Source organism: Pyxicephalus adspersus, chromosome 12 (genome assembly GCF_032062135.1).
Source record: "Pyxicephalus adspersus chromosome 12, UCB_Pads_2.0, whole genome shotgun sequence".
Classification (NCBI taxonomy): domain Eukaryota; kingdom Metazoa; phylum Chordata; class Amphibia; order Anura; family Pyxicephalidae; genus Pyxicephalus; species Pyxicephalus adspersus.
This window is the reverse complement of record NC_092869.1, coordinates 22,279,796-22,303,351: the sequence shown is the minus strand read 5'-3', so window position 1 is coordinate 22,303,351 and position 23,556 is coordinate 22,279,796. Positions and strand designations below refer to the sequence as shown.

At 35.7% G+C, this 23,556-nt stretch overlaps 1 protein-coding gene across 1 annotated transcript; it reads right to left on the bottom strand.

Annotated features, from left to right (window-relative positions):
* Positions 1-1,030: 1,030 nt before the first annotated feature.
* GREM1 (gremlin 1, DAN family BMP antagonist) lies at positions 1,031-19,111 on the bottom strand. Its single transcript, XM_072427755.1, has 2 exons — positions 18,980-19,111; positions 1,031-1,880 (listed from the first exon to the last, which is right to left on the bottom strand). Exon 2 carries the CDS (start codon positions 1,877-1,879, stop codon positions 1,331-1,333), a length of 549 nt encoding a protein of 182 aa, XP_072283856.1. The 5' UTR covers position 1,880; positions 18,980-19,111; the 3' UTR covers positions 1,031-1,330.
* Positions 19,112-23,556: the final 4,445 nt, after the last annotated feature.

Genomic DNA, 23,556 nt, shown 5'->3' with positions numbered 1-23,556 from the left:
TATAGAACAAAATAAATCAGGTTCCACTCTGAATTAGTTTCTTTCAGCAAAAACATTGCCAGAATGGTTTGATCATGGGGGCAAATTTGCATGTCTTGGCTCTATATGTTTTTACATCCTAATGGCCCATTGGCACCAGGGAAATATGCTGCAGTTAAACACATGTTAGGTCACAGGTTAATAAACATTCTGTAGGGTGCCCCATTCATTTGGTGTAGTAGTTCTTAAAGAGGACCTCTTTTTAACATCCAACATTTAACAGTCCAGGCTTTTGAATGTATTGTAATTTAACCCATGTAGCAGCAAACAGCCAATAATTTTGGATTTTTTTTTCCAATTGGCCAAAGCTTTGTACCCGCATGGTAAAAGTAAATAGGAAATAATGTATTTTATTTCATTTTGGCCAGCCTTTACACAGCATTGAATATGGCAAAATAATGCCACTCATAATAATGGAAAGCATCCACTAAGATACTGGATTTCATCTAGGGCACTATAAAAACAGGCAATTAGATATTCCATCGTGGAAATCCTCCAGGTCCACATGTTTTAATGACAGTAATTGATTCCCATGAGGGAATGTTTGAGGGAATATCAGATTTCCTGTTTGATAAATAAAGCCCCTTGCAACAAGCCAAATACAGAGTGATCTATTACTAAAATGTCCTAAATGTTTTAAAATCATACAAATGGGGGCATTAAAAAAAGATGTACATGAATGTATTTGTTGTAACAATTTAAAGTTACGTGATTTAGCCTTTTTTTCAAAGAGGCACAGTAATGGTATCATGCAATAGAAAGTATTAAATTATGTAACCCTGTTGTTTTTTTTTTTTTTTGCATCGTCATCATAGCAGAATATAGATTTGAGAGCCTTTAAAGATGGACCAATATTATCAAATTTTATTACATGTAATGTAATTATGCCTCAATATATGGTGGTAATTGGAAAAGGTCAATGGTTTATCCATACAGATCATTCAGAAACTAACTTTGGCAGATGAAAGTCCAGTCCCTGTGGCCCTCTTATGTGCATCACAAACATGTAAGTGTGAATAAATAATATATACACAATGTATACATGGAAATTTGCACTAAAGGGCTTGTATACTCCATATAAGATTGCACTTTGTGCATTACAAGGGTATTGAGTTCAAAGTCTGTAGCAAGAAGTATATTTTCCATAGCAGAGTAACAGGTTGAAGTAGCATGGAGACCAGATGTCTTAACAGATGTCCATAGTTTAATAAGCACGAGTCCTCCACAAACATAGGCAACTGCCACTTTTACAGTCAGTGATACCCCAAACATAGGAAAAACCTGGTATTATCTAGTCCAGATCAATGGAGATACAGCGACACTGCTTGACACGTGTAATTCTTTTCTTCTTTATAGGTGGTTGTAATTCTGGGCAGTTGAGTGTGACCACCATGTTGGTGAACTTTTTAGGCTTGCAGAAAGAGCAAGATTGAAATGATCCCTCCTCTCGGCGAATGTGCCTAGGGATGTAAAAGGAATTGCATTGCCCATAGCAGAAACGATTGAGGATGGTACGTTTGGTACAACCCTCCTCATGAATAGTTTGCTTGAGTGGCTGTGTCTTGCACCAGTCCCTCTTCAGATACTTTCGCTCAGTAACATGCAGAGCTTCCTGACTGGACTCCAGCACTTCCTCAGCCACTAGAACTTGTCCTTTACCTTTTCCTGAAATTCGACTACCTGGATGTGTCTGGCTTTGTTCAGAGTCATTTGCCTGTCCTTTGTCTGGTGGAGGGATAGCGCCTTGGGATCCACGAACCTTTTTGTTTCCTTCAATATTTGGTAACAGGAGACCGAAGAGAAGGAACATTGGTCCCACTGCATAAACCAAACAGTTCATCCTAGGAAAAATGAAAGAAGTTATTTTATATTGTGACCTTACCAAATTAGGCAAAAAAAAAAGTTCGTCGGCGTCGTTGGTTACTTTTTTTACGAACGATTTTTGGCCAATCGTTCGTTCGTCGTTCATTTCCAACGATAAAAATTGGAAGTGTGTACGCAGCTTAAGTGTGAAGTCAAGATCATTCAGTTTTACCCAGCATTTTATTCATTGTCAAGTAAAAGATCCGACCTACATTACTATGGGCATACCTTTCTAGACAACTTTAACAAAGAAAGCTAGTGTCATACAAAGTTCCAGATTGGTGAGTGCATCTAATTTGGAATAACAATTTTGTTCCTTCAATTTGTTTATTAGGATGTGCAATTAAAAGTAATCTTTATAGAGGAATAGATATTGAAAAGAACAAAGGAATACATGTTACTAAACATCTCCATTAGGTACATAAAAGACTTCTTGATCTTACAGATGAGAAAATTAGGATTGTGAAATAGCCCCCTTATCCACCTAACATCTCCAACATATGTCTGCTACATTTGAAATCAGTTTATGAAGATTAACAAGACATCTGTATAAGCGTGTTAATAATTTTAATTGGTCCCCTGGATCTAACAACTAAAGGACCAATTTAAATGCTTAAATACCACAGGAAAGAATATAAAAAGGTTTTTTAGATTCAAAAGGTCTTTGGATCCATTTATACAATTAGGCTAAGTCTATAATAGCGTTATGTATTACTCTTGAGGTTTAGAGCCACATGCAGCAAGTATCTGTCTTTATATATAAGGGTGCCATACTTACCTATAATCCCTATATAGGCATTCCAAGCAAACGAAAAACGTGTGCTGTGAACAAAAAGTGCTAAACTCTAGAGAATTTACACAAAGTATATGATGAAAATTGTATAGGAACAGAAAATTATTACTGAAAATTTAAATACTCAGTAAACGCAGAGATGTGAATTTGGCTATACCAGAGCAGACATCCTATAATGGATCAATCATTAGAAATAGCTTCACGAAATAATAGGGCACGTCATGGCAAATCAACTGCTCTGAGCTGTATCATCATGTCTAAAACAGTCTAGGCTGGTCATGGTCAATAACTACCAGGTGCATTGAGGATCTCTGACATAATTAAAAATGTCAGAGAATCTGATGTTTGCAATCACAAAGACCTTTACAGTAAAATAGGAGCATCTGCAGGGAGCAAAGTTGGTTTACACAGCTTAAGAGTTTAGGCTGTTCACTTAACTTAGTGAACTTATTTTGCTATGTAAACTATTCCCTGCAGAGTGAAAACTCATTTAGCTAAGTAAACTGCCTAAATTCCGTTAGAAAATCGACCCCAATCTCAGGGCGCTCTCATGCTGGTGTGCAATAGGGACAGTAGCCTCTCCCTTTATTACAAGTGTAGTGTTAAAAAAAGAGAGGCATTTACATTTATATCCCCAACATGTGAAGCACTGCAAACTAGTAAGGTATGAGGAAACTAATACTATAACAATAGGAGATCTCAGGACTGCACAATGATGTAGATTCTAAACCCTAACTAATAACTACATTAATCTGATACTACCAAACAAACAATTCCACATTTATTAGATCATTTTAAGATTTTATTACCAAATCAAAATAATGCCATAGTAGAAATATGTATAACCAGATTTTCCAAATAAAACCCATAAACAAAAAACTGCGCCATGCCAAGTTAAACTGCACCATTAAATGGCACGCATTGTTTCCTTGTTAATGAGACACAAATAACATGATTGTATTTTTATTGTCATTCATTGTCTACTAAGCTGTATTATGAGGAAACTACTGATTAAAAGGATAAAAGAATAGCTTAATGCAAAAAAAAAAAAAAAAATGGTAAATTATTTACATAAACACACTCTCTAGTCTCAAATCTAGGCAGAAGGCTAAATTAATGTTATTTGTACTGAATCCCCAGGATACTGATTCCCTGGAAAGCAATGGATGTCTTTTTTGTTTGAAAATAAAAGTGGTCAGTGCCCTGAAACAAATGGGAATCTGGAAGTAATGCATTTGAAACTAACTCCTTACAATACATAGACACACACCTCACCTACAATACATTTTGATTATGTTATAATGATTACAGAACTGCACTCATGTTTTAGTTAAATATTTCAACACAGTTTACAGCTTACCAGTCCTTCATCAGGGTAGCTATGTTACTTTTCATTTACAAGCACAGAAATATACCTGGTAATCATTGGGTCCTTGTAACTTCCTGTCAACTAAACTAAAATTTCAAACAATATTATCAACTTTCTAAGCTATGCCTCCTAAACCATTGGTCCCCAACCTTTTAAACATCATGAACCACTAAATTTACAGACTACGCATACACGGGGAGCCGTGTGTCATTCAAAGGGGAAGAAACGTCCCCCAGAGTGAAGTCATGATGCCAGAACCCGCCCACTCAGATCTGCAACCAGAGCAGCGGACCACCAAAATTTTCTTGCGGATCACAGGTTGGGGACCGCTGTCCTAAATTACCAGGCAGTGTCTCCATTATATTGACATAAGAAGAGAAGATGTGTTTGTAGTAAAAATCAGAAGAGCAACCTACCATGACAACACTGTTTCACTTAGAACAGGGGAGAAACTGTGGTACTGGTGGATCACCAGGCAAAGATAAAAAGAAAAAAGCCTGGACTAATGCAGTCACAACATCACACGAATGGGTAATCTAATACATTTTAAGTAAACTTAATGGAGTCTGGCAACTTTGAGGGACAATGTGTATTAAGGTTTCCCCTATATCATAAAAACCTGGCTACCTTTTGGTCTTCCTCTGCTTCCAAAAATCTTCTTGCCCTATTGTCGTTTTATGCAGCAAAACAAAACATCCATATTATACAAAAAACGGGGTGCTACTCCGTTGTTTTCCCCCTCCCCTCTCCATAGAGCTGGACCGTGCTGTATGTATAGCATTGTGCAGTCATTTGTTGTTGGAAAGGATCATGACCGGTTATTTTAACGTCCATAGTTGGAAAGGTCTTAGAGAATTTGATAAAGAACCACATAGAGGAGTTTCTGCTAGAAAATAATATTATAAGTGATAGTCAGCATGGCTTCAAATTTACTCTCTTTTTATGAGGAAGTAAGTAAACAGGTAGACAGCGGAGTAGCAGCTGATATATTGTACTTGGACTTTGCTAAAGCATTTCACACTGTACCCCACAGACGGTCAATATGCAAGTTAGGGTCAATAGGTTTAGAAAAGCCAATCTGTAAATGGATAGAGAACTGGCTTAAGGATCGCAGCCAGAGAGTAGGGATTAATGATTCATACTCTGAATGGTCTAAGGGTATTAGTGGTGTACCCCAGGGTTCAGTGTTGGGACCTTTACTGTTTAACATTTTTATAAATGATATAGCGTTTGGGATTAAAACTACAATTTCTGTGTTTGCAGATGACACCAAACTATGTAATGGAATTAAATCCATACAGGATGTCTATAATCTACAAGCAGACCTGGATGTACTGTTTGATTGGGCAACCAAGTGGCAAATGATAATTATATAGATAAATGTAAAGTTATGCACTTGGGGGCTAACAACATACTTCATACTGTCTAGGGGGAATACATTTGGGGGAGTCAGAAATAAAAAGGATCTGGGGGTTCTGGTAGATCATAGACTTAATAACAGCATGCAATGCCAAGCTGCAATATCTAAAGCTAGCAAAGTACTTTCTTGTATTAAAAGAGGAATAGACTGCAGAGATGGAGACATTATCCTGCCCTGTACAAAGCATTGTCAGACCACATCTGGAATATGCAGTGCAGTTTTGGGCACCAGTTCACAAAAAGGACATTGTGGAATTGGAGAGAGTGCAGAGAAGGGCAACTAAACTAATAAAAGGAATGGAGGAGCTCAGCTATGAGGAGAGATTAGCTGAAATTAATCTATTCTCCCTTGAGAAGAGACATTTAAGGGGGTATATGATTACCCTGTATAAATAAACAGTTCATAAAGAAAACTCCCTTCCCAATTTTTCACTTTGAGATCATTACAAAGAACAAGAGGGCACTCTTTGCGTCTGGAGGAAAAGAAGTTTAAGCTCCGGATAAGGAAGGGATTCTTCACTGTAAGGTCTGTGAAAATGTGTAATCGGCTCCCTCAGGATGCTGGATGTTTTTCTAGAAGCACAGAATATAACTGGGTATTAGGGATTTAAAGTAAAAATACCAGTGACCGTTGATCCAGGGAACATCCGATTGTCTCATGGAATCAGGAAGAAATTTTTTTCCCCTGTTGAAGCAAATTGTACCAGGGTTTTTTTTTTTGCCTTCCTTTGGACCAACTATGTCTTATAGGGTTTTATATCTGGGATATTTTTATTTCCCTTGGGGTTGAACTTGATGGACTTATGTCAACCTTTTTTCAACCTAACCTACAATGTAACTATGATTTAAATTGTAACTGGACAATAGTAACAAAATAATGGACCTTCATTACCTTTATGTTTGGTAAGTTCATCGTAAATTCCATAAAACAGAATTTTAATTATAACTCTCATTAACACAGGTTTTACATAAAAAAAATCAGTGTGAAGTAGAAAAAAACAACAAGTTAAAGTTAATTAAGGACCATGCTTGGGAGGCAAAAGTTATTAACACTTATTGTCACACCAGAAAATAAATCTCAAGGTGAAAGAATTAAAGCAGGTAAGTGAAAACTGAGAAAATAATAATAAAATAACATAGATTTGGATGTCCTTGGTATACAGATAATACTGGAAGTCAAACAAGCTGATAAACTGACAAAAAAGTATAGATGGAAAGTGGGTCCAAAGACCGAGTTTTGTGGTCCAGTGGTGGAAAAGGGGTGCAGGGAGAAGGTGTTTAAAGTTTGTGATGCTGGACGTCTCACAAGAGAAGTAGGAGAAAAGCCAAGAGAGAGCAAGATTCTGAAAGCCCAGAGTGGTGAGGATATAGAAAAGCAGATGTTGGTCCATTGTTTCAAAAGCTGTGGGGTTAAAAATATAGAGTATAGAATAATAACTTTATATTTAGCAGTTAGTGATTTGTTAGCCACTTTGATGAGGACTGTCTGTGATACAAGCTATTTGCTTCTGTTTAATGTTAGTATTCAAAATAGTGGAACTTACTATCGTATATTTAACCTCAAATATTGCAAAATGTTGGATGAATGTCACCATTAACCGAATACAGCAACATCAATCTTTGCATATTTTTCATTGTCTTATGAAAGGTTTATCAACGAAGGGCAGATGTTTCTATGAAAAGAATGACTAGAGAGATGTTTGCCACACTCTGTAGGGCCAGGGCCCATGAGCAACGACCCCAAAGCACCGAAGAGGTGAGGACTGACTCAAAGTTGTTCAATAAGTTTAACCACCTGGCCCTTAAGCCCGAGCATGTTCGGGGTAAAAACTTTTGCAATTATGGTTAACCCCGAGTTTTTCTCACCAGATGGTTAAATGTAAACAAATGTTACATTGCAATCCGATTGTCATACATTGGATGACAATCGGATTACAACTGAAAGGAAATACCCTGGCATCTGCAGTGAGATGTCAAGCACAATGCAGAAATCCTGCATTGTGCTGTGCATCTCTCCGGAGATGCCAGCAGCAGCAGCCTCCAGCGTCTCTGTCTGTGTCTGTGTGAGGCACGCAGGGAAATCCCCCCTCACATCACTCGGAGGATGAGTCATCTTCCAGTGATGTGATTGGTGATGTATGGGCGTGTGTCAGGGAGGGAAATTTAAAAGCAGAGTACAATGTAATCTGCTTTTAAATGGTTTTTACAGTACAAAAACACCACACAACATGAAGTAAAAATAAAAGTACATTTTTACATTGTTGTCAACATTACAACATTACATTACAACATTACAACATTACATTGTTGTCTATTATTTCATTATTGTTTTAAATTATTATTTATATTTATGTATTATATTATAATTTATGATTTTAATATAATAAATAAATATAATTATCATACCCGGGAGTTAATCCTAAGAATTACAAGCCCACAATATAAACAAAAATTTCTATGCAAAAAAAAATAGGATAGGATTTTATTAAAAGTACATTTTTTTTTTTACATGATTGTGTGTTTCAAACTTTTTTTTATATTCATGATATCTACTAGACCCTTGTTCGGACATATTTCTGTAACTTACAGGTCTAAAATGTAAAAAAAACAATTTCATGAAAAACAGTATAATGCTTTTGGTACAGAAATCTAGACATCAGTGTAACGCCCAGGTGGTTAAATAGCTCTGTGGGTGATTATGAGCACTTCTGCCATTAAATGCATTTATTATTGGTTCTTGAAAAGTCCTAAATATTCACATCTTGGCCCCAGTATATTTGAATATCAAATTAATAGCAGAATTTGGATGTTAACTGTATAAAAAAACAGCCTGCTCAGACCTATTACGAAGTGCAATAGTTCATACATTCTGCAGGCAGACAACCCTAGGGCACACGCAAGCATTAAAATGTACTTATTTTTTATTTTAAATATGTAAATATAAAATGTAAAATATGTAAATATAAAATCTAAAAACTAACTTCATTTTGGATTTGTTTTGGTCTGTAAAACATACTGTTGAAAGTCTTTTTGTAAATATTTTGCAATGTTAACTCATGGAACTAGAAGAACCAGAGAGGAAGAGTAAAGAACCAGAGGGTGTGTATGGTAGTTCTGTTCTAGAATGAAAAAGCTGTTTCCATATATATATATATATATATATATATATATATATATATATATATATATATGGATATACAACACAGTAAGTAAGCAATGTCACCCAGGGACTGTAATATATTAGAAGTTTACAAGTTATTATATTATTAGGTTTATAGTTGAGTTTGAGTTTCGATACATTTTATTCTGTAATGAAGAAATGTTTTTGGGTGTAAAAAGACCTACATCTTAAGTTTTTTTTCATTTGTGTCTGTTTCTCCATAAATTCTGAACCACTACTACAGTAAGAGCATGTGTTACATAAACCGCAAAGCACAACAAGGGCTCATCCAATTGCTGCATGGTTGTGTGTTATACCATAAAACACGGTCACTGGCAGTGTTGAATGTTATTATGTTACGCTATTTATTACATAAACAGGGTGGCACACAGTAATAGAAACAGTTACCAAAATACACTGCAGCACAAAGCATTAGTGGGAACATTAGACATTGCTCTTTACCCAAGGTGTGATTTTTTTCGCATATTGCACCTTAGCACTAAGGGTTTTCCCAAACCAGGAGTTGCACACATTAGTACAACAGAGAACCATATTGGTACTCTCAAAAATGTAAAAAAAAAACAAAAACAAAAAAGTAATATTTTAATTGTTATATTTTTAATGCACCATTGAAGTTTTTCATTGTAAACCAAAGTAGTCGTGTAAAGACTAGTGACAGTAAATGAATTAGGGGGTCATATTAATTAGGGCTGATTTTGGCATCTGACTGTTTTAAGTCAGCACTGGCATGAAGATATTGGCCCAAAAGGTAAATATTGGTTTTATAGTTCAGGTGTTACTGTAGTGTATAGGATTATCTAGGACAAGCATGGGTAACAAATGAGGTACAGGTTAAGGATCATGGTGTACTTTAGGATAAATCATTAAGGTTGGGGGGAGGGATAACGTCATGGATCATGATTTACTTTTAATGTTTATATTGATTTGCAAACGTGACCTGCATATATCCACCCTGAAATACATCTTAGGATCTTAAGGGTCATGTATGACACACCAAAACAGTCCTCCTTTTTTCGCCCAGTAAGCCAAACCCTCGTAATTGTGGCTCTTGTGCTCTCCTTCCCAGAAACTGCAACTCATGGTTGGAAGGTTTCAGCAATATAGCCACCTCATATCTGATTCAATAAGCAGGACCGGTTGTGGCCAGGTTTGCAACATCCCCCTATCCCAATGTAGCACAAGCAGGCACAGCTTACATGGGAAAGTAAAGTAAAGCGAAGAGGCCACATGACCTAGAGCTAGGGGTCAGATCAAGAAGGGGTTTATAATAGAGAAGGGGTGAGTCAGGTGGTTAGGGAGAAAAATGGGGATTTAAGAATTTAAGGGAGAATTGTTGGAAGAGGGGCAGAAAAAAGGTGATAAAGGAGGGTTGGACAGGAAGTAGGAGAATATTGTCCTCCCACCTGCCCTTGGAAAAAGGATTGATGGGGGGAGTCTTGGGAGAGCAAGGGGTTTTTGAATTAAGAGTTGGTTGAGGTCCTCAGGGGGCATCAATGGGCTTGTGGAAAAAAAGCAGGAGTGAGATTATGCTAATATTATGTGTGTGTGTATACACACACCTATATATATATTTTGCCCATAGTCATAGTACAGTATATAGCTGGATTTAGACATTGATAGTTTAAGAAATAAGTTATTCTTCTGTTGGGTAACTAATACATTTTATTTTACACCCAGTTTTTATTTTAGTTGTTTTTATAAAGGAGGCCCACCATCTTCAGACTGCTGTTAGAAGTACAACAAAGCTGACTGATCTGAAATGGCTTTGTAAATATTTATGTTATACAAGACTACTTGCTTTCTCCTTGTATATTTTTCTACACAGGGTCTTTGTCTGTAATTATTCTTACATTAACTCTGTTACTGGAAGTTCAAGTATTTGTTTCTGTCCATCATGTAGCAAAATGTAGCTGTAGTTAGGTTGACAAAAAACATACCGATTTTCACGTTTGAAGTCTTTATTCCTGCTGCACCCCAATTTGTTCCTAGTTTTCTTTAAGGTTATTTCAGTTAACTGCAGCTGTTTACTACATAGCCACAGTGCCACAATCGTTCTTCCAAATCAGTAACCATTTTGTACACATGTGGTTGCACGTGGTTGTGTTTGTGTTATGGTGGGGTTGTGGCGTGGTTCTTGGACGCAGTATATTGCTTTTAGCCACTTGGTTGTTTTCCTCCTCTGCTTATGGCAAATGCAAAGAGACACATGCAAACTTATTGACATGTGGTGTGGTTTGCTGCTCTTGGGTGTATATAGTAGTAGTAGTATAGACCACACGTGTAAATGAAACCTCTTTGTAGGGATGATATATTTAAACTAATTTTACCTGAGTAATGATGACAATTCAGATTCCAAAAAATTTCTCGGATAATCATTTTATATTAAAATAACCTACTAATAATTAGGCTTGTACTGTAAACGTCTAATACACAGGCGTATATAAATTTGTAATTGCTGTGAATCCAATGCATTGAAGCTAAGTGAAAAATTATGTGTAGCAAAGCTTAGAGACCACCAATTTTTACTCATGTTTTTCTATATATAGGGCTTTTATATAAAATGTATTAAAAAAGGCAGGGTTATTTTAAATTACTGTCTTCAATATGGTGAAAACCATAGAAGCAACAGTAAGATCAGAGATTCAATTTTAGGCAATGGGTCCCAATGCTATTAATGTTATGTAGAAAACTATGGATGGACCTTGAAAGCTGTGACATAGAATGCATGGCACTGGAGAGCTATATTACTACTGGGGTCAGTGGAACTTTGGCCATTTGTTAAGTGGCCATATCCTGAAAGGGCTATTTGGATGTCTTTGTCCCCCAAGTCAGATTGTCCCAGTTCTTTCTTCATGGCTGAATGAAAAAGTAAATTACTAAAAAGGATGTGCTCCTTTTCTGTTAGGCTGTACTGTATCATAAATTCTGATGGTTTGCCACATTTGTAAATATTCTAAAAGCATAATACTGGACATAATTCAATGTTGATAATATATCTACAAAAATAGATAAAATAGCATGAGTATAAGGGCAAAAATGCCCACAGGACTTAACTTAGAACCTAGTTCCACCATTACTCCTATTTTAACTGCTGTCATGATTTTAGACAAAGAACATAAAGGAACATTTCAGCAAAAGCCTTCACATTAGTGAGAATTATAAACACAGTGGGTATTAACCTGAAAACCATTTATAGATCAGTAGTGCATTTGATGAACTAGTCTGCAGAGATTCTTTTATATATTTATGTAAGGTAATCAAATCACCTGGTAGGCGCCACTTCCAATCTAAACAAACCAATTTTAGTCGCTTGTCTAGATTCTTTTCTAACTTAGTTATATAATTGGTTTGCAATTTAATGATCAGAATGCTGCTGCAATATTGCAGATGATCTTTACAATACTACAATATGCTGCTGGTCCTTTCTAGATAAATTTCCTTAAAATACAACAATAAACCAGTATTATAAGAAGGGCCCCTAGGTATGATGCCATAGATGCCGATACCTTGCATTGATGGTAAATATTGGGTGTTCTAAAGCAGCACAACAAGTTATTTCGAGTTTTATTTATGAGGGTTCCCCAATGATTAACATCAGCCTTCTGTAGGAAGTGGGGGGCAATGGGTTGGGTTGAGCTGGATGGGTACACAGCTTTTCTGCCCAGTAAATGATCAGGAGATAGATTGTTTTTCACCTTCAGTTCACAAGTCTAAGGGTACGTTGGAGTTAGTTCAGACAAGTGGTAAAATGCAATATGGTTACCACTTCTTCAGACCTCTGCACTGTGCTCAGCAATAACGTAAAATGTTCAAACATAGGTTCTTTCAGAACCAGTGCTGCGGTGCAGCTGGCAGAGTGGCTAAAAAAGTGCCAACCACTGGGTGCCACATGGGAACTGCTGTTACCACCATCAGTTTAAAGTCCTTCAACAGGCTGCCGGAACTTACTATGTACAACATAGAGCAAAGAGAAAGGACGGACATTAACCCCTTCATTAAAAGAGATGTTTTTATGCATATCTGTTAAAATTCACATTTTGTTAATGAAAAAAAAAACAACTATTTTTTTGAATTCTTACTCTAAACGTCCATTTAAATAACATCCTATAGTGCACAGGAACACAATAAACTATCCACATTTTCTGTTAATATAAAATATGAGGGACACAATAAAGTAAATTGATACCACTTCCACCTCTTTACAGTATCTGAGTCAGCCTGAAGCTTTCTCTGCAACATTTAAATTAACTGCAGCTGCAAGAGCAGCCATGAGTTTGTTTACATCCTAATACTGTTGTGTGTAATATGTATAGTGGTGGCAGTACTGACATTAGGAGGTAAAAATATGGAGGGCAGTATTTTGTATTTTACGCAATGCAGTTTAGGAAGATGGGGACATGACCCCAAATTAGCAGCAGGGGAGTCCAAGTGTAACATTGTAAAGTAATATTTTACAGATAGAATAGTGGATGCTACCAGTAGATAACAATCAACAAAAAGTGAGTTTAAACATGCTTGGTATAAACATAGATCTACCCTTAGACATTAATGTAAAAAAAAAAAAACACTTGCCTATGTTTTTATGACCAAGAGACAACAGAACCACTGTTAGCTTTGATCTTTGCGTTTTGTCCAATAGGTTTTCATCACAGCATGAAATTTAAAAAAACTATAATACCTTCTAACTATTTTTGAGATCAATACATATACTTCTTTCAAGCATTTAAATGTAAGAATAACTTAAAAAATATTACAATATTAATATCGCAGCAAAGGCCAGTTTTATGTTTATCGGACTATTTCTTTTTATCACGTAATGTTTGGCTGGTGTTCTGCTTTACATCTGACGTCATCTTTACATTTGGGTAAGTAGAAGTGGCAGCATTAATTAAGAAAGCAGGTAACATAATAGGCTAATGCACATGCACACTGATTTCTACCCAAATTGTCCATCCCCCATTCTTGCCGTCTTGGGTTCATAATCATATTCCATTTCATCGTTTTCTTTCTAAATGAAAACAAGTGAGCAAAATCATCATGTGAATCTTGCATCTATTTCCAACATTGCTGATTCTAATCAACAAAATTACAAAACTCATAGCAAGTTGACCTTGAAATGGTTTCCAGCAGGATGAATTTAATTACAATGGTTAAAGAAATGTGCAAAACAATTTTTATCCTGTGTCCCGAAATATTTGAATGTTTGATTTAAAGGTTAAAAAGTTGGGAATTCAGCTGGTATTTTTGCTGCCGCTAACTTCAAGGTCTCTACAGGCAAAATTTATTCACATCTTACCCCTTAACATTTGTAACCAGATTTATCCCTCTCCTCCTGAGTTGCCCCTTCTTTTACATCTTTATATAATGTGCTATATGAAGATGACCTACAGGCACAAAAGCTCCTTTAGTTTTTCGGCTGTAGCTGGTTACAGTGTCTGTTGTAGCTGCAAACCATTGATGTGCTATGATACCCGGAGATTCTATATTTGATTAGAATGCTGCAAAACACATTTTCATGTCAATAATAAACTATGATGTGTGTGACCAGCTCTTTGTAAATAAATATCAAATTATATAGTAAATTATTGTGCTATGCTATGTACTAGCAACAAGAGGTAGGGTAAATCAGCCAATACTGCTTAATATACCATTACCCACCATTGCCAACAGTGAGTTGGACAACTCATAGACTTGCACTGAAAGAAGAATCAGCAAAGCACACACATTACATAGAAATCCAAAACTATGCTCCTAAATAATCACTGAAAAGACTATATAGTTCCTTTAATTTAATTGCAAAACGTAACAGAACAATTCATAATTATTTGCTAAATCCCCACACATTATTCAGTGTATTAGAGTGACCTTATGGACAAAAAGGTGCATGAAATTGTGAACAGAATGACTTATGGGATTGGATGTATGGCTATTTTTATTATTATTATTATTATTATTATTAATAATATTATTATTATTATTATTATTATTATTATTATTATTATTACTAATAATAATACTAATAATAAAAAGGATTTATAAAGCACCAACATATTGGGCCTGATTTATAAAAGCTCTCCAAGGCTGGAGGGAATACACTTTTAGAAGTGAAGCTGGGTGAGCCAGAAAACATAAAATGGATATTTGAAAATCATTTGCTATTTTCTAGCAAATGTTTTGAATTCTGGGCCAGATCCATTCCAGGTTTGCTGGATCAACCAGCTTCACTGATGAAAGTGTATTCTCTCCAGCCTTGGAGAGCTTTCATAAATCAGGGCCATTACGCAGCGCTGTGCATTAAATAGGGATCTGGATTTGTATATGCAAATAAGAATATTTTAAATTCAGGGCACCAGCAGGATATTAGGTCAGTGATGTGTTGGCCAGTTGTGTCTAGTCAATTGTAATAAAAATAATTTATATATAAATGAAGTGTACCTCTAAAATAAAAAAGGTAATAAAGTAGAAGAAACTATTTTTAAGAATCTGTGGCCGGTGTCTGGATGGTCCTGAGATATAGCCCACAAGTTTCAATATTTATGTGAAAAAATTAATACTCCAGCAAATATTTTAAACATAATTTTACCATACACACAATATGTTCTAACTGCTCACTATTATTCAAAGAAGTATGGCTCCAAAAAAGTGAGGTACACAGATGGTTTCACATGTCTACTACTCCTTAAATATATAAGGTGTAACTAAAATTCTAAGTTTCAGTGCTAAGAAGATTCTCTTGTTGAATAGTTACAAATACTAATAAAAATTACAATTGTTAGATTGTCACCCAACAAAAAACTAGACCAGGAAAACCAATGCTAAAAACTGAAAAGCAAAGCATGACTTTAACACTGTTTCTGTATCATTATATGTATTTCAGAATGTAACCATAACCAAATAGTTTGGCATAGCAAGAAAATGTATCACAGCATGGGAAGCTGTTCAATATGACAAGCATAACTGAATAACATGGGTAATTATGCCACGAATTCCCAGTACATAACATTATCCAATAATCACACCAGTGTAGCCAAATATGATCATATTTCATTTTAAACACATTGAACTATGTCTGTGAATAAATGATCTGCATCTCATTTTAAAATTCCTTGAAACACCAATTCTAATAAAATTGTAATTCTAATCCGAATGTAATGTTCTGTTAAAAATTCTGTGACATGCTGAATTATAACTTTAGCAATTTAAATAAATGTAATATTAAATCCAAATAGGTCAAATATTGTTCTCTAGACCATCTCAGCTTGACTGCATGTTTTATCTTCATGGTAGAAGAAAGGTTTAGCAAGATATTAGGATGTAGTTACACCAGGTCATGTTGTTAGAAAAACTTTAATTAATATTACATAATTCACTTGGTTGGGAAAACCTCCTGTGGCCAAGTTTGCCACACGGGGGGGAAAATAGTTTATCCTGATCTCTGCAAAGCAGTCACATCTATCCTGTTACAAGATTTTCCAATATACTACGGTAATCACTGGATACCCAAGTCAATTATCAAGTAATTTTTCCAAATTCAGTCACAAATTTTGCTATTGCTACTTCATGTGCAGTCTTTCCATAAAGAACCCTCTCAACATTAATAAAAGTGATTTTCCCACCTGAGCAATTTATGTTCCATGTGAATAAAGAACACATTTCCTATTGACCAGATTAAATTTATACAAAATGATTTGATAATTTTAAGATATTTTTTGCCTAAACTATACAAACCATGGCATCATATCCTTTTACTGTAAGACTTCCTTCACATTAATTAGTGGCCCAATATGAACCTTTCCTATACCTCCCATTCATTTGTATTGCATATTCTAGGTGTGGCCTTTAATTGGTACAAACTTATGTAATCAAGTGTTTTATTGTTCCTTTTTATATCATAGTGCTACTCCTTAGTTTCAGCATTGAAAATTCTTATCTATATATTTTTTTCCAAATACTATCCTTTAAATATAAAGGGACAATGCTATTACCACAATTTTACCATAATCTGCCATTTTATTGCATATTGTTTTTTGCCAAGATCCCTCTGTATTTTATTAAAAAATATATTAAATTTATAAACAATAATGATATATATTTTTTTACTTGTTTGATAGTTTTATCAACTAAAAACTGATGGTTCATAAACAATGCAATAAACATATTAGTAATAGACCTTAATGTATCAGTCACAAAGATACAAAAAAGATTAAAAAAAAATAAGGAATTCCCAGGAGTTTCCCACTTTGGAAGTCATTTTTTAAGCTATTTAAAGGTGAAAAATATTGAGGAGGGCTTAAACTGATTCTAACCATGTTAGATATTACATTAAAATCATTGTTAACTGTACACTGTAAATATTCATATTACTGGATAACACAGCTAAAAAACAAATAATAAAAAATACCTTTAATAAAGCAATAGTTCAAAACCTGAACCTAGAGAAATACAATATATACTGATCAAAACTGAAAAGTCATAATGATTATACAATTTCTGAACGTTAGTAGCCCAAACAATGGGTCAAAGTAGTCCTCTGCAGGATGAAAACAATAAATATTTATTTATTGGTAAAGATATATATTGGTCCAATAAATATTCTATCCTGATGATAAAAACCATAATCACTTCTAGGACAATAAAGATATTCCTTTTTGAACAACAAAATTCCCATACTGTAAACATACTTATAATGGGGGTTTACTTATTTTTTTTCCCCCCAACCATGAATTACACAATTTTCACTCAGGATATACACATTCTAATTGTATTATGAACAAATCATGGGTGAAAAAAAATAATAATTTATAATTTATAAGTAATTTATTTGTATAAATATATGGTACGTTATAAGATATGGACATACATTTACACAGACATTCTAAGAACATTTTGGGGTGGGAGATGACCTAAAAATGTGTTTGTGCAGATAAAATTCAAAATTCATGCATAAAATGCAACTCTGAGCAACCCCAGGCTAAGTATCTAACCACTCCGCATCTATGCTGCCATTTATAACAAACAATATGTTGTCAGTGCAGTTTAGAACCAAATCATAGAAACTAGGAACTTGATATCTCCTCTCAACATACTTTTATGAACTACCTACACTTTCTGGGTTATTTTCAAATCAGTAATTCATAGAGAAAGCTTTTACTGTAAGTCTACAGAGGAGACAAACATATGACCTCACACTCATGTCATGTAGCATAAATGATGGAAAATATTCTATTGTGATCATAAATCCTAGGTATACTGATCAAGTGTTATTTTTAGTAACACAGTCAGAGCAAAAAAGAGAAAATCATAGTATAATTTACATGAAGGATTTACCTAAATTATTGTCAGCTTTAAAAACTCACGCTAGCTTTGTGCATCTACCACACAGCAAACTGCACTTATTTTTTTGAAAAAGTACCTAAATTACATCATTACTAAAAAAAAAAAAAAAACAAAGCACACAAAATAAAACACATATGTACAGAGTATTTTATGCAACTTCTCAAGGTGAATTTGATGGACTTATGTCTTTTTTCAACCTAACCTACTATGTAACTATGTAAGGTAATGTATAGATCTGTATAGGTGGTACAAGAACATGCATATCTAGAACATGAAAAAAGGAACACATTTTTTCCCTATTAAAGCATAATATATTAGAAGTATGTGAGTAAATATCATAACATTGTGTAATAGTTTGCTGTCCCACTGTATTGAGTATGTTGCTGTTTTCAGTTTCATCTATATCACTGAGATGAAATTTAGGAAGAGCAAGTATAAAGCAATCTAATACATACAAAATAATAATTTATGCAGCTTTATACTATAGAACTGTAATGTTTTTGTATTACTACACCTGTAAAATGCCCAAAAATCTTTAGCAGATGTTTATAGTAACATAACTTTCTGGCTTTTTTAAGTAACTCAACATGCATAATACTTTACTGTAGCACATTTTGTTCACATCTAACATTATTATTTTCCTTTTTTTTAGATGTGTTTTTACATATACAGATGTGCTGATCTTGAGCAGAAATAGAATTACCTGGGACCTCTTGCTGATGAACATTGTACAAAATATTGAAATCACAATTAGGTATAAATGTAGATGAACAGTATAAAAAAGTAAGAGGATTCTTCTCTTACAAAAAGTCAATTTAGAAAGCCAAATGTTGTGGCTGAGGGTAACACTGAGAATACCAAAGGATGAGATAGAAGAAGCAGGGTCAATCTCTTTCTAGGGACAAATATTCTGTAGACTATTCTTGTACAGATTGGCTGTACATTTCTGAATATAGGATGGAAATCCCTGTAGCCTTACCTGTGTGTAGTCCTGGCTGGTCCTGAATCACAGGAATAGTGTCCTATATGAGCTGTCCATTCGAAAGGATGGAGGAAATCCTTCAGATCCAGGCTACAAATTGCTGCAGCGCCGAGCTGTCTCTCATTTAAATGTCTGCCAGCTGAGATCTGCTCAGCAAACCTCCCACATCATTGGCTGATGGACAGCATAGCACTCATAGCACTCAGTACCATCCGCCCCTTTAACACTTCCCCCTTTAAGTCACACAGACTTCACTGCACAGCCACTCAGTACAGAGCACTGACATTCATCACACAACATACACAGAGATCTATAGGCATCCACAGGACATGTGCATCTGCAACCCTGACATGATTTAACTAGGTTTTATTATAAAGTTTTATGTATATTATTAGTATTATTATTATACACCCTCCAGCTTTCCTCCATTCAATTCAGCATCACTGTTCTGTTGTAAAAGAAATCACACATGGAAGGTCAGACTACAATAAACTGCTAGATAATTCTCACAAACGGTTGTGATTGTCTTGGATGAAAATCTGGTGTGTGCACAGCGGTCCCTCAACACCATTTAGCAGACAAGCAACTGGGGTCCACCTCTGTCATTTCCTATAGAGGGAGATGCAGCAGGGAGCCTCCTGCTCATCCTCCCCACTCCATCTTTATAGAACTGAACAGCACAATTAGAGTTAGAATTTGTATAGGTTAATACTTACTTAGGGTTAGACTTTGGGGGGCGGGGATTGAAATTAGGCAGTAGGGACTGTAATGTGTAATATGTTGAAGCTATAAGGTAAAAATAATACTGGGGTTAAGGTAAGGCACCAAGAAGGAGAGCTAAAGCGGACCTATCACCACAATTTTTACTTTATATAAAAAAAGTAGATAACACTTTATATAAACTAAAAATGTACTTGTTTTTTTTTAAATTCCTTTTTAGTGCGGCAGTAAAGACTGAATGGGAGTGCAGAGCTTTGGGCATGTGCAGAAGGAATAGCCTGAAGCCTCCCTGGTCAGGGGATGTACGGCACTAGGATAAGTGATATGACACAGTTTTCCTGAAAAGCCCCGATCGGGAATGCGCAGAAGGAGCTTTTATGAAAATATGAAAAATTACATATTCCACACATGTGCAGAAGAAGAAAAGCAGAAGAAAGAAGTAGATGGTAGATGAAGGCGCCAGGCGCTATCTGTGTGCCGGGTCAAAGAGGGTTCCGGAACCCAATCAAGGAGAGCTCTGAAGGGATTGAGGGCTCTGTGGAAGTAAAGGTAAGTGGGATTTTTTTATTTTAACAATAGTTTTGCTTTCAGGTTAGATACCAGGTTAGATGATATTTTATAACTGTAGGTAGGATACCTCAAAAGGGTAGGTCTATTTATCGTAACAATGGCAGTCTATAATTCTGCCTATTTTCTATGAGTCTAGCCTGGTATTTATACCCCTCCCTATAGGGCACATCATCACACAGTCTGGGCATACAATACCCAGAACAAATTAGCTTTAGATCTCACATATGCCTAAAGAAATACTGAGGTGGATAAAGGAGCACCCTCTCTTCACTGTGTGGTATGAAGTTGCTGCAGGGGGAATGCCCACCCCTGCAGATGGAAGAGGAAATAAATGGAGTGATGTCACCTGACCTAACCAGGAGACTACTGCAAAATGCACCCTGGGTGCTTAAGCTGGCAGTGGGCTATGACCATAAAGTTGGGGTATTGCTTTCATGAAACCTTGTTGAACCAAGACACATATGCAACCAGACACTTAAACATATGCATTTCCAATTGGGTCAATGCATATGTTTAAGATTGAATTTCTGTCACAACCTTTGAAACCCCAGACTAATACTGCATTGTTGGATCACGTCGCTTGTACAGAACATTATAGCTTTGCTCAACATCACAGAGCTTTGCCTCTGAAACCATTCAGGCGTATTGCTTTACTCTCTGAGAGTTCTTGGCCAGGTTTAGTTAGGAAGTGCCCACAGACTACAAAAATCTGGACTGGGTGACCATTCTCTTATGTCTAAGAGGGACTTTGAGTGCTGGAAAACAATGGTTTTCCAGCATCAGGAAACATTCAGTACAATTTCATTCCACACCATACAGTGAACACTTTGCTGTGTGCATCAAACTCGATACACCTTTAGACGGCTGAAGTTTAGGAGTGGTCGGAGGGTATCAGGAAAACTTTGATATGAATCCACTTTTTAGAGTTCACTAGGCAATGGCCTTACCATTCCAGAGATAGGGAAACAGATTGAAGTTAATGGACATTAAAAACAATTACACATTTGTATGTGTTCTCAGGACAAACATCTGACCAGAGATAAAATACATCAACAGAATATGCTTTAGGGTGTATCTACACTGGATAAGAACTTTGTGGTACCCAATCATGAGACCTGTGCTGTGCCGCATGCCAGTGTAGAGGAACACCATTTCATTTCTTTACTTTTCTTACATCAATTTGGTTTGTGTAAGTAGTGTTCTATGGCAAAGCAACAAACGTTTTTTTAATGAAGGAAATCTGCTGCCATTGCAAGTGGTCTGGCTGTCTTTTGCAAAATTACATTGTGACTCATTGACCTGGAACAAGCATGTATCCAGAGAAGCCAAAACTTGTGATATGTGCTCCAATTCAGTGACTCAGAAAGCATGAAATCCTTAGGATTGGCTTAAAATTCAAGCAACTAAAACTTTCAGGAGAGTTCAGCAATGGTTCATTTTTGCAGAATAGCTTTTCTTTCAAATATGATCCAACCCCTGGATTTCATAGATTATAAAGAGCACTCCATAGACAACTAATTAGTAATAACATTTAGGTATATTATGAGAGTCATTCACAATAATTAAATTGAATTGTATCAAAAAGACCTTTATTTAATCAGTAGTAATAAATCACACTGTGAAGTCGTTTATACAGGAGGATTATCTGCCAATAAAGATTTACTCATTGCCGTTTTTTAATGCCTCCTACTATTGCCACCTTTGGGCTGAATTTCACAATAAACATATATTGTCTAATGCAAAGCCATGTGTATTCTTACTTGAATTATGGTATAATTTATGTATTTCCTCCAGATCCGTGCAGTAATCTATCATAAAATCACTCCTGACTTTACCTTTGTGAAGGAATGTTTTCTAATAAACAGTCTGGAGCTCTCATTGTGCACAGTGGCCAGTTTTGTACCTGCGTGGAACTAGAAGACTTGCTGGGTCTCATCCATAAATCTGGTCTCTGAATAGTACCGATATCACTGCTTCAGTCACAATGTTATATGGGTTTGGAAAGGCATTTGGTACACACAAAGTAAATGAATATGTTTTGCAAAATATATTGCATGGTGGCTCAGGGGTTAGCACTGCGGCCTTTGCAGCGCTAGGTCCCAGGTTCGATCCCCAGCCAGGACATTATCTGCATGGAGTTTGCAGGTTCTCCCCGTGTCTGCGTGGGTTTCCTCCCACATCCCAAAAACATGCAGTTATGTTAACTGGCTTCTCCCTAACAATTGACCTTAGACTATAATAATCACATATGACTATGGTAGGGACATTAGATTGTGAGCTCCTTTGAGGGACAGTTAGTGACACGACTATGGACTATGTACCGCGCTGTGTAATATGATGGTGCTATATAAATACTGTATAATAATAATAAAAAATTTGCGATGCGTATTAAAAAATAAAATTAGGCTCCTTAATCACTGCATGTAACATACCCTATATTATAAATTAAAACAATTTTCCCAAATTGTATAATAAGAAACAATAATTAAACTTTATTAGAGATATCTAAAACATCTAAAATCACATTCATTACAACAGACACTCTAAAAACTTCCAGACACTTTAGAGACTCTCTTTGAAATATCAACTCTTCCCATTACTTTCTATTGCAGCAGAATTTTGACAGCCAGACCCTTGGGGAAAAACTGACTATAACTGAAATTTAAAGTATGTGTTGTGGTATTTGAGGATGAATAACCTCCCAGTACTTTCAACTGAGAGATTAGTTTGTGTTTATGTATTTTTTTAAATTAGGAGACTTTGTATGTGTCTGAGGCTCATTTTTCCCTTTTTGCAATTTGTTCTGTGTACACAAACTGAGTTTTGTCTTGTCTTGTACATGTACATGAGTTACATCCTAATTTGGCACCCAATATTTGAGGAAAGAAGACACAAATCTGGAAGAAGAAAAGTAGATGGCAGCTGTGTCAATGGAGAAGCAGAAGAGAATGTGGACCTGTAATTGGTGAAAGAGGAGAAACAAAAGTAAGGTTGCTATAATTATGATTTAAATGTAATTGCAAGGCTTCCTTAGCTCAAGTTCCCCTTTAAACTGATCAGTGAATATACCATGAGTGAGGAGATATGTGTCAATATGTGAGTCAAATTAATGCCAGGTTCTCCCACATGACTTGCCTCTCATTGGCAGCAGCACAGTTGTTATACTTTGAATACTTTGCTTTCTGCACCCTTTTTATATTATAAAAATAGTGATATACTCATATGGAGGATTTTCAACAAGCAAAGAGATCGCCCAGTGCAATAATAGTGCTTGATCATCTTTA

Excerpts from the sequence above, each read along its gene's own strand:
- GREM1 (XM_072427755.1), bottom strand. The coding sequence starts at position 1,879 with ATGAACTGTTTGGTTTATGCAGTGGGACCAATGTTCCTTCTCTTCGGT.